Below are 11706 nucleotides of genomic sequence, written 5' to 3' on the forward strand. Positions count from 1 at the left end.
CCAGCCCCTTTTGGACGCATCCATGCGGCGCCAGGGCGAGCCCAGCTGGAATGCAGCCCGGGCAGCCTTCACTGCCCTGTCCACGTCTTCCTGGAAAACACCCACCGAGGTACTTCAGGCCTTCTCAGCAATAACCACCTCCAAATGCCTCCTGCCCCGCTGCCGAACGTGCCCACAGGAGCTTCAGTCAATGCCTGTGTGGGAACTGCCCCAAACAGTTCCTCCCAGCCTCAAAAGGGCTCTGTTTGACCAGCTTCAGAATTAAATGACTGGGCTTCTCTCCTTCCCAGCAGTCATGGTGGGAATGAGGATCCTGATGGTTTCCATTTCTGGATTTCCATTTCAAAATCCCCCAAAGAGGGGGCTTCCCTGGTGGCGCAGTGGTTGAGAGTCCACCTGCCGATGCAGGGGACACGGGTTCGTGCCCCGGTCCAGGAAGATTCTACATGCCGCGGAGCGGCTGCGCCCGTGAGCCATGGCCGCTGAGCCTGTGCTCCGCAACGGGAGAGGCCACAACAGTGAGAGGCCCGGGGACCCCCCAAAAAAAAAAAAAAAAAAAAAAAAAAAATCCCCTAAGAGTTAACGTAGGGAGAGGCACTCAGGGATCAGCACTTAGAAATTGGCCATTTTCCCCCTCTTCCTTTCAAAACAAGCCCAGTGAAATTAACCATTCCTTCGGAGACGACTGGCAGTCTCCAACTAATGCAGGTTTAACCAGCTTCCCTCTCCTGGGAAAGCAATAAAATCAACACAGCTAGCATTTTCCATATAGGGAGATGTGTATCAGGAGGTACGGAGCATGGTTTTCATTAATATTAAATACATTTACCATTAGACTACCCTATGAGCCAGGAAAGTATTCACACTTTCTTTTAGCAAAGGGAGAAAGGCCTTAAATGTACATATAGAAGACTGTTTTAAAGCAGAGGACAGGAGGCATTCTTGAATTATTTTTAATGCTTTTTCTATTTTAATAAATGTTTTTTACTGAAAGTTTAATTTTTTTTTTTTTGGCGGTACGCGGGCCTCTCACTGTTGAGGACGGACGCGCAGGCTCAGCAGCCATGGCTCACGGGCCCAGCCGCTCTGCAGCATGTGGGATCTTCCCGGACCGGGGCACAAACCCGTGTCCCCTGCATCGGCAGGCGGACTCTCAACCACGGCGCCACCAGGGGAGCCCCTGAAAGTCTAATTTTTAACTTTAAAATTAGTATTACTGTTTTTTCATTACTATGGGTATATATAATCAAATCCAAATATACTACAGACACCATAGCTAGATCTCAGGAGACCTGAATTCTGCTGAAGAAGATTTCCATCTAGCTGTGTACTTCCCTTCTCTGACCTTCAACTTCCAGGTCTGAAATGGACAGATTGGATTAGATGTTCTCAAATTAAATTCCAAGTCTACAATTCTGCAACTGTATGAATTTTTTATATTTTATTTTTAATATATCTTCATTGGTGTATAACCTGCTTCACAATACTGTGCTAGCCTCTGTGGCACAACAAAGTGAATCAGCCACATGCACACATATATCCCCTCCCTCTCGAGCCTCCCTCCCACCCTCCCTATCCCACCCCTCTAGGTTGTCCCAAAGCACGGAGCTGATCTCCCTGTGCTATGCTGCTGCTTTCCACTAGCTAGCGATCTATTTTACATTTGGTAGTGTATATATGTCGATGCTACTCTTACTTCGCCCCAGTTTCCCCCTCCCCACCGTGTCCTCAAGTCCACTCTCTATGTCTGTCTACGTCTTTATTCCTGCCCTGCCACTAGGTTCATCAGTTCTTTTTTTTTTTTTTTTTTAGATTCCATATATATGCGTTAGCATACGGTATTTGTTTTTCTCTCACTTCACTCTGTATGACAGACTCTAAGTCCATCCACCTCACTACAAATAACTCAATTTCGTTTCTTTTTATGGCAGAGTAATATTCCATTGTATTTATGTGCCACATCTTCTTTGCACAACTGTATGAATTCTTGAAACTGGGTACAATCTAGCACTTTTACCTGCAAGGAAGAGTTTCTGTGGTTTCACTTAACTCAAAAAGTTTAATTGGCATTTTTAGTTATGAAAGTAATACACACACAGTTTCAACCATAAAAAAACATGTTAGAGAATGAAACCATCCTTGTGCACCCCCAACCCACTCAGCCCTGCCCTGAAGTTAAGTTACCATATCTCACCTTGTCCCCTTCAGCTACATGACAGATGACATCCCCAGTGGATGGATTGATGGTGGGGAAAGTTTTCTTGCTGACAGAATCATGCCACTCATTGTTTATGAAGATCTACAATGAGAAGGAAGAAAGTCCTCAGGACCAGCTCTCAACCTGATACTGACCACCAGCCATGTTTAAAAAAAAATCAGAAAGAACAAATAGGAATTAGCTTCAGAGGGATGTGGCCTAGAAGTTAAAAGCACAGGCCTTGGAGACAATCCAAGCTGGAGCACCCACTCTGCCAAGTACTGTGGGTAAGTCATTTGACCTTTCAATGCCCTGGTTTCTTTGACCTGAGAAATGAAGACTATGTTCCTTTCTTATCAGTAATCTGTATATACTGCTGTGTAACATCACCTCAACAGTTGGTATCTTAAAATGCTTTATTATTATCTCTCACAGTTGTGTCCATCGATTAGGCTCAGCTGGGCAGGGCTTGGTCATGTGGTTGCAGAGCGAGGGCACCTGGGGCTGCAGGTGCAAGATACTTTCTTCACTCATATGTCTGGCACCACGTGGTTGCTTGGGCTTCCTGACTGTATGGCAGACTCAGGCTAGTCAGACCTCTCACATGACAGCTGGCTTCCCTAGAGAGTGTTCCAAGACACCAGGCAAAAGATGAAAGGCTTCTTAAGACCTAGCTTCAGAAGTCACATGGCCTTATTTCTGCCACCAATTCCATTGGTCAGCATGAGTCACAGGCCCAGTCCAGATTCACAGGGAGGGAGGAGAGCCTCCACCTCTGCCTGGGAGGAGCAACGAAGAATTAGCAACAACTGTTCCTCTACCACACTGCTATAGTAGGGTTGTTATGAGAACCAAGTTAGATTATTCTTTCATCCATTCAATAAATATTTAGTGAACACCTGCAATGGGCCAGGCATGGTTCTAGGGCTGAGGACACAGCGGGAACCAAACTCAGGAACTTTTCTCTCATGGAGCTGGCGTTCTGGTAGGCACAGAAAATAAAGAAGCAATCAAATATACAAGGCAGTCTCAGACTGCAGTCATTAAGTGCAAGGAGAGAAACAGGATCCACAGAGAGTACTAAAGTGGAGGAAGACAGAGAGCTCTAGCTGGGATGGTCAGGGAGGGTTTCTCTGAAGAGCAGACATTTGACTTGAGCCCTGACTGATGAAAAGGAGCCAGCCATGGAAAGAATGGGAGGATGAGCAATCCAGGCAGCAGGAACAGCAAGGAACAGCAGGAACAGCAAGTGCAAAGGCTGTGACCTTGGGGCCAATCCCTTCATTTCCAGATGCTTCATCAGTCTCTGGGGATGACACATCCGGGGGCTTAAATGTGAGGACTAAATTCAACGAGGGGTGTAAGCTCCTAAGCCAAGACCCCACACACAGTGTGTCTCACCACCACAGTCAGTACATTACTCCAGATACCTGCAAAGCAGCATACTAAATTAGTTTATCCTGAAAAAGTTTTCGTTGTTATTTTGCAAAGATCAGGAAGTATGAAGCGGAGAGTGGGCCAGTCTGGTTAAACTCCCCAGGTCCTCACCCCTTCCTTCCTGGGCGGGGCCCACACCGTCCCCTGATCTTGTCTAGGACCCTGGAAAGAGCACTCCCTGGTCCCTGTCTGCCTCTCAATGCCCTGGATTTGTTGAGTCACTCTCCACTGTTGAATTTTCAATAGTCCATCCTCCCTTCTAACTAATAGGATAAACTGGGGTTTGCAGGAACCTGGAATCTTCCTTCTGTTTAGAGTTCCCACTTCCCTTCTCCTAAAGCCAGACTTCAGTGGTGCCCTCCTTGGGGAGGGGGAGCTAGGGTGAGAACCGTTCTCATACTAAGCCTCTGCCAAAGTTCTGCTTCAAGTGAGAAGAGCTTCATAGTGACTCATCTTGAATAAACACAAGAGTGGACTCTAGGCCAAATGCTTCATAACCTCTCGGCCAAAAACCCAACGCCTAACTTACATAACATGTTAACTCACTCACCCTGGGAGGGGGTCCTACCGGGCTCACACTTCCCCATTATAGTTTCTAGAAGCAGAGGGACAGACAGCCTCATGGCATCAGAAGCTGACACTCTGAATCTGAACTGCTGGCAAAACTCATAGAGCTTTTCATCAAAATGCTCTATTTTCTCTACATTTTAATAAATACATCTCACTGCAATTTATAAGTTGGATTCACTCATCCATGCAGTGGTTAGTGTTAACCAAGTGCCATTGCCATGCTGGGCACTGAGCCAAGTGCTGGCTCGTTGAACCAAAGTCCCGGGAGAAGAGACACGATCAACAAGAAGAAGCAGAAACAAACAGGCAACAGTGAGGACCAGAGGGGGTACCTGAGGCAGGGGCTTGGGGACATGAGGAACCAAAAGGGCCCCGTGCCTGCAGAGTGAGGGTGGTGGAGAACAGAGGGGGCTCTGGGTTCCGCACCTGCTGTGTGCCAGGACCTGCACTGGTGCTGGGGTCCTGGAGGGAACGGGACAGATGTGTGGAGTGTCCATTCTCAGTGGAGATCATGGACTTTTTTTTAAATAAATTTATTTATTTTATTTTATTTTATTTATTTTTGCCTGCATAGGGTCTTCATTGCTGCGCACGGGCTTTCTCTAGTTGCAGTGAGCGAGGGCTACTCTCCGTTGCGATGCGTGGGCTTTTCACTAGGGTGGCTTCTCTTGTTGCAGAGCACAGGCTCTAGGAGCTCGGGCTTCAGTAGTTGCAGCACGCGGGCTCAGTAGTTGTGGCTCACGGGCTCTAGAGTGCAGGCTCGGTAGTTGTGGAACGCAGGCTTAGCTGCTCTGCGCATGTGGGATCTTCCCAGACCAGGGATTAAACCTGTGTCCCCTGCACTGGACTTCTTAACCACTGTGCCACCAGGGAAGTCCAATAATGGACTTTTATTCTATAACTTGCTTTTATGAGTAAGTTTATCTTGGACGTTATTCCACAGGCATATTTGCCTCATTACTTTAAGCAACAGCAATCTTCAAAACTAACGGACCACAATTTATTTAATCATGTCCTACAAATGCACTTTTAGGAAAAGTTTTCACTGCAAGCAGACCTCAGAGATATTTGGGGTTCAGTCCAGACCATCGCAATAAAGTACTGCAATAAAGGGAGTCACATGAATCTTTTGGTTTCCCAGTGCATATGAAAGCTATGTTTACATTATACCACAGTCTATTAAGGATGCAATAGCATGATATCTAAAAAAATCAATGTGCATACCTTAATTTAAAAATACTTTATTGCTGGAGCTTCCCTGGTGGCACAGTGGTTAAGAATCCGCCTGCAAATGCAGGAGACATGGGTTCAAGCCCTGGTCCAGGAAGATCCCACATGCCGTGGAGCAAATAAGCCCGTGCGCCCCAACTACTGAGCCTGCGCCTAGAGCCTGCAAGCCACAACTACTGAGCCTACATACTACAACTACTGAAGCCCACGCACCTAGAGCCTGTGCTCCACAACAAGAGAAGCCCCTGCAATGAGAAGCCCGTGCACCACAACAAAGAGTAGCCCCCGCTCGCCGCAACTAGAGAAAGCCCACGTGCAGCAACAAAGACCCAATGCAGCCAAAAATAGATAAATAAATAAATAAAATTAAAAAAAAAAACTTTATTGCTAAAAAGTGCCAATCATCCTCCAAGCCTTCAGCAAGTCATAATCTTTTTGCTGGTGGAGGATTTGAAATGTGGTGAGAATTACCAAAATGTGACAGAGAGACAGCAAGTGAGCAAATGCTGTTGGGAAAATGGCGCCAATAGACTTGCCCAATGCAGGGTTGCCACAAACCTTCAATTTGTAAAAAACGCAGTATCTACAAAGTGCAATAAAGCACAGCACAATAAAATGAGGTCTGCCTGTATTCCTGACAGTGCTGCTGCTGCAAACATCCTTAGACATGCATCTTTGCAAAGTTGGGGCAGGTTACCGTATTTAGAATTACTGAGTTGGAGGATAACATGATCCGTGGCTTCCTCGGATATCTTCTATTCCAGGCCCCTGCGGATTAGGAACTGCAAACAGAAACTTGTGGGGAGGGGTGAGAAGCTGGGGCAGGGACAGTAGAGCTGGGAGCAGGACTGCAGGACCCTGGAGAGGAGTCTTAACCAAAGCGAGGACAGTGTGATATTCTAGTGCCACCTCCACCCCATGGCAATGGACAGTCATAATCTGCCCAAGGTCGCCAAAAAAGGTTAAATGCCAATTCAGCAGCTCCAATTTACAGATGCAGGACCCATTCTAGAAAGACTTTATTTTCAAGCTTTGATGCATGAAAGAATTAGGGATCTGTTACCTAGGAAATCTACACCCCTGGAATATGTTATTTTCCCTAAGAAGGAGTGAGGAAATGCTGTGGCTTTCGATCCTGGGGTGAATCCTGCTGGCAACTGCTTTTTCAGTGGCAGTTAGGTAATTTACGTCTAAGAGAAAACAGATCATAAGGAGAGAAACATAAACATGGAATGCCACCCACATTCACACTTATCCACACAACCACTTAGGTACCTCGGGGTTAGTTTGGGGTTAAGGCCAAGGGCAGCCACCTCCCCCAGAATGTCTCCCTGAACATTCTTTCCTCATCCCCCAGGGCCTTTGGTCTCACATTCCTGGACTTTCTATTATTTCTACAAAGATCTTAAAACTCCTAAACAAGCAATAAAAGCAACGTGATCACTGTGGAGATATGGCACTTAACTCATTCAGCACACAGCCATTCCAAACCACTGCTTAGCCCAACACAGGTTTTGGCTCATTCCATAACAATCTCTCAAGGAAAACAAGATAAATCAAACTCCTATTCTGTATATACCACCTGTTAGCAGTGATTATCTGCAGGGGTGGGATATCAGAGGACTGTTTTTCTTTTCTTTTTCATTTTTATATTAGCTTATAGGCCACTTAATTTTAAAGAAATAAAACATTTAAAGTCCCCTTGAATCACTGCCCACAAGCAGATTCCCTATGCAGCCCTGCCCTCACGCCAAGGAGCATTTTCCTTCCAGGACATTTTTAGCCATTTATATGGACCTATGTTTATCCACATTTGATAGAAAGTCTGTTTTGATAATTTTAATTAGTTTCACATCACTCAGAGTACTAGACATTTTACCCTCTTGAAACATTGTTTTTGAGATCCATTATTCATACGGCTCCAGCTAATTCCTTTAACTACTGTGTGCACAGAATTATTCTTTCCTATAGCTGCAACATATGTTGTTCAACTGTTTCCCCATGGAAGGCAGGCTGGCTTATTTCTTGGTTTTTGCTAATATGCAGCAATGAACATCTATATGTGCCTATGTATATGTCCAGTGAATTTCCACCTCACATACTTCTGTAATGCTTGAGTTTTTGTACTGAGGATGTATTACTATTGGAATCAGAAAATTCGATATAAGGAGACCCTTTTTTAATTCTCTTTTTGTCAGTTTTCTCTTTAGTTCCTGAATGTTGTGGTCAAGAGGTTAAGAATAGAGACACAATATTTTTTTTCCTGGCCACAAGGCGCAGCTTGCAGGATCTTAGTTCCCCGACCAGGGACTGAACCCTCGCAGTGAAAGAGCAGAGAACTAACCACTGGAATGCCAGGGAGCTCCCAAGACACAAATTTAATTCACCCCAAGCTCCCATTCAACTTTACCACAACCTAGAGCAGCCCTCCAGGAAACAAATTACAACTACAACAGTGCCCGCATAAAATGGAGTTATACCACCATTATATTCTAAGCTCAAAAGCATCACTGTTATCTCCTATTTAAGGCTGCAGTAAATACGGAGGTGCAAGAAGCCATGAGCCAGGCACTTGCTAAGGGCTGTGCAAGGATGCCTCCCTTTTATCCTGACAGCAACCATATGATGTAGATGGGATTTTTACCCCATTTTACAGATGTAGCAGCTAAGGTACAGAGCTAAGTAACTGTACCACCCTCCATATCCCTCTTTCTTGCCTTATTTTTCTCCATAGCGCCGATCGATCAGCTTGCTCCATACTATGCATTTCGCTTGTCTTCCAGGATGCAAGCTTCCCATGATCAGGGATTCTTGCCTGTTTTGTTGGTTGGAATTGGGGTTGCTGAGGTGTTTTTTAATGAGTGAACCTACCCGGATTGATGTTACTGAGTGACAGGCAGCCTGAGTCCACAGAGTGAAATAGTGTCCAGTGATTTTTCTCATCTTCATTATTATTATCAACCAACATGAACTGGTGATGTTGAAGATGAAAAGTATTAGTCACACCTCATCCAAAGGAATTACTCTGCTGAAACCACACTCCCTTGAGTTTTCCTTTGAGTTGTCTTTCCAGATCTTAATTACTCTCCAAGTCAGGGAAGAAAAAAGGAATGAAAAATGAAAATCAGTTTCCTTGACAGAGCTGTGTCCCTGAAACCCACCAAGGATGAGAAATGTTGATCTTCATGAAGCTTGGCCATCATCAGCTCCCCATACAGGTACCTGCTGGTAAGTGGGGGAGGAACTTGTCCTGTAATCTCCCTAACCCAACAAAGAAGTTCCCCCAACCCTGTAGCTCCACCCAGGACAAGTAAAGGCAAGAGGACCCCAGGAAGGCTGACCAAACCACCCCACTCTATAGACTCTTCTGGTTATGAAATAGATGTGGGAAGGAAAAGACCTATTGCCTGTGCCACCCCCTCTTCAAGGAGAGACCCAACAAGCTTGAAATGCAACATTCCCCCAAATACCCTTGGGTGAGAAAATCCAGCGCCTATAGAAGCAACTTCAAAGTCTGGAACAGCTCCTTCTGGGGAAACTCCAGACTCCAGAACAGTTCACTGAACATCAAGGAATCAATAATCCCCAGGGAAATGTCCAGGCATATGATCTAGTTTGTACCTACAGCTCCTGGTAAGAGACTCAAAATGTTAGGATTAGACCTTGGCATTCTTGCCATCAGGGATTGCAACAACTCAACACTGAAAATGGCCCAAGAAGCTTTAAAAGGGGCCTGTTCCAGCCGAGTGTGGATTGCTCATGCGGATTGCTTTGTGACCCCTGGGAAGAATAAATAAGATCTGAATGTACTGGTTTAGGAAGACAATCCAGATACATTGTTCAATGAGACAGCTTCAGAACAGTAAGTGCAAGGATCTCATTTAAGTAAAAGCAAAAAAACCTGGTGAACGCTCACTTGCCCATGCTCTCACACACACACTGAGGCAAAGAAAAAGTCTACAAGATCACAGACCTACCAGTTAACAATGCTCTTGAAGGGAGTGCAGTGGGGTATGCGGGAAGCTTTACTTAATTATGCATTTGTATACAGTGAGCAAGGGTTCCTTTTTTAAAAATAGCATTCTTTTTTTTTTTTCTCTCTTGCACCGCGTGGCCTGTGGGATCTTAGATCGAAACAGGGGCCCCCTGCAGTGGAAGCGTGGAGTCTTAACCACTGGACCAGCAGGTAAGTCCGAGGGTTACTTTTAGGATCTCAAAAAAATCTGATAAAGAAAAGCAGCTGCAGGAAGATTTCACTCTGCTCCAACTTACCTTATGAACTAAATCTAGAGAACAGGACTCGTGCTATCGACCAGAGCTGTGTGCACGTTTGGACCCTGTTTCCTCACCTCCACATAAGCACAAAGGAGGATGATCTTCATTAGATCCTGTGGCCACAAAGGCTTGGGATGCTGCTGCCTTTCCCTTGAGGATATTTCTGCTTGATGTTCAAGTCTTTGAAGCATGAACTCCTCCTTAAGCAGCCTAAGGAGCAGCAGCCGCTGCCTTTTTGGCTTGTGTTATGCAAAGGGCATCTTATTTTACCTGTTGTTTTTATTCCCTTGCAAATGACCATTTGTAACACCCTTTAAATCACACAGATGTGCCTTTACCCACTGTCTCTGTGCAGATTTGCAGCCAAGCTCCTGACCAGACAAGCAGGTCCCCTGTTGAAAGCAGCCAGCCAGGGGCTGTCTCTACAGCATCCTAAGTCAGCAGTGACCCCTTTATTCCCACCGAGTTGCAACAATAGTACCATGGAAGGTTCTGGTTATCGGCTTACTCTTGGGGGCCTAGATGTGGACCCCAACTCTGCCGCTGACTTGAGTCTTTGGGTAACTCACTAAACCTCTTTGTAACTCAGTCTCTTCAACTGTAAAATGGAGATAATCACAGTACCTACCCCACCGGGCTGTTTAAGGATTAAACGGCACAACAGGTAAATGCTTAGACTGGTGCCAGGTGCACAAGGAGGTACACAGAGAATATGAGCTGTTACTCCTGTTAAGTGCCCACGTGGTGTATGAACCCCTGTGCTCACCCTCTGACCCCTTCCCACTTTATAGAAGTTGAAGCTCAGAGAAGGGCAGCAACTACACTTTTTGCACAAACAAAATGAACTCTCATAACCAGTTTCCTTCTCTGTGACTTTCAGCACTTTACCCAAACTCAAAGATCAAAAGAGAAAATATTCCCAAGTCCTGACTGAGCAAGAAATCAGCTACTGGGAGTCAACGTTATCCTGGAAAGTCCCTCCTTTCTTTGACCAAAGAAAGAGCCTTGGAAGGCACAGACACCATTTGGGGACTGCGCTGTTGTAGCGAAGGTCTCCACCCTTTCCCAGTTGCCAGCAGTGGAAGTGCCAGGACGCCGAGCGGCCGGGGCCGTGGCCTTGGCCTCTCGGCGAACTGGTGAACCTTAGCTGAAAAGGACTCCTTTTTGTTTTTCCTTTTGGACGTTCTTGGACGAGGGCATGAGTCAAGGGATAAAAGACTACGAAAAGACAAAACTGTTCCTGCAAAGAGGGTCTTAAATGGACATGTCCTCTGGGTGGTGATGTCGTGAACACTCTGCGCAGACACAGAACAACTAAGGCCTGAAAGTCGAGAACGACTGGGGGTGGGGGAGGGGGCGGGGGATGGAACCCGGAAAACGGGCAGCGGCCAGACAAGACAAATAAGTGGCCAAAGTCACAGCTGCATAATGGAGCCGAGGTGTCGGGGCGGCGAAGGGGCCAAACTGCTCGCAGGCAGGGAAGGGAAGGTGTGCAACTGCAACTGCAGCAAACCCCTCGAGTCCCAGCTGGATAAACTGAGGCCCCAAGAGATCCAGTCCCTTCCCACCCGGCGGCCTCCGTCCCCAGAGAACAAAGCGCTGGGGCGGCCTCACCTTGTTGTAGAAGACCTCGGGCTGCTGGTTGGGGGCCGGCACGGCCGGGGTGGCGGCGGCCGACAGCAGCCGGCGGCCCTGGCAGGGCCGGGCGGCGGCGAGCACAACTGCGCGCAACATGCCGAGGCCCGCGCTGGAGTGCCGAGCGGAGCCCTGGCGGCTTGAACTGGAAGGATGGCCGGGCGGGCAGCCGCTTGCGCGACCTCTCCCTGTCCCCAGCGCGGCTGCCAATGGGCAGGCGCGCGGCGGGGCCCTGGGGCGTACCCGCGCCTTCCCCCGCCCCAGGCAGAGCTGCGCCTCGGCCGCTCGCCGCCAATACGCGTGCGCGCCCGCGAAGGGGCGGGGGGGGCTCGAAGGGTGATCCTCTTGCGCCCCCGGCACTG

General features: G+C 47.2%; 1 protein-coding gene across 2 annotated transcripts in view; it reads right to left on the reverse strand.

Annotated features, from left to right (window-relative positions):
- Nucleotides 1-11443, reverse strand: part of ALDH2 (aldehyde dehydrogenase 2 family member) — a 29112-nt gene extending 17669 nt beyond the window's left edge. The window contains exons 1-3 of one of the 2 annotated variants that reach the window (XM_007448170.1): nucleotides 11324-11443; nucleotides 2195-2299; nucleotides 21-90 (exon numbers count right to left, since the gene is read on the reverse strand). In XM_007448170.1, the coding sequence (XP_007448232.1) occupies nucleotides 21-90; nucleotides 2195-2299; nucleotides 11324-11443 (295 nt within the window). Of the gene's footprint in view, nucleotides 1-16; nucleotides 91-2194; nucleotides 2300-11323 lie in introns of both variants that reach the window. The other variant, XM_007448171.1, reaches the window with a different exon arrangement.
- Nucleotides 11444-11706: the final 263 nt, after the last annotated feature.

This window comes from Lipotes vexillifer, unplaced genomic scaffold (assembly GCF_000442215.2).
Source record: "Lipotes vexillifer unplaced genomic scaffold, Lipotes_vexillifer_v1.1 scaffold236, whole genome shotgun sequence".
Classification (NCBI taxonomy): domain Eukaryota; kingdom Metazoa; phylum Chordata; class Mammalia; order Artiodactyla; family Lipotidae; genus Lipotes; species Lipotes vexillifer.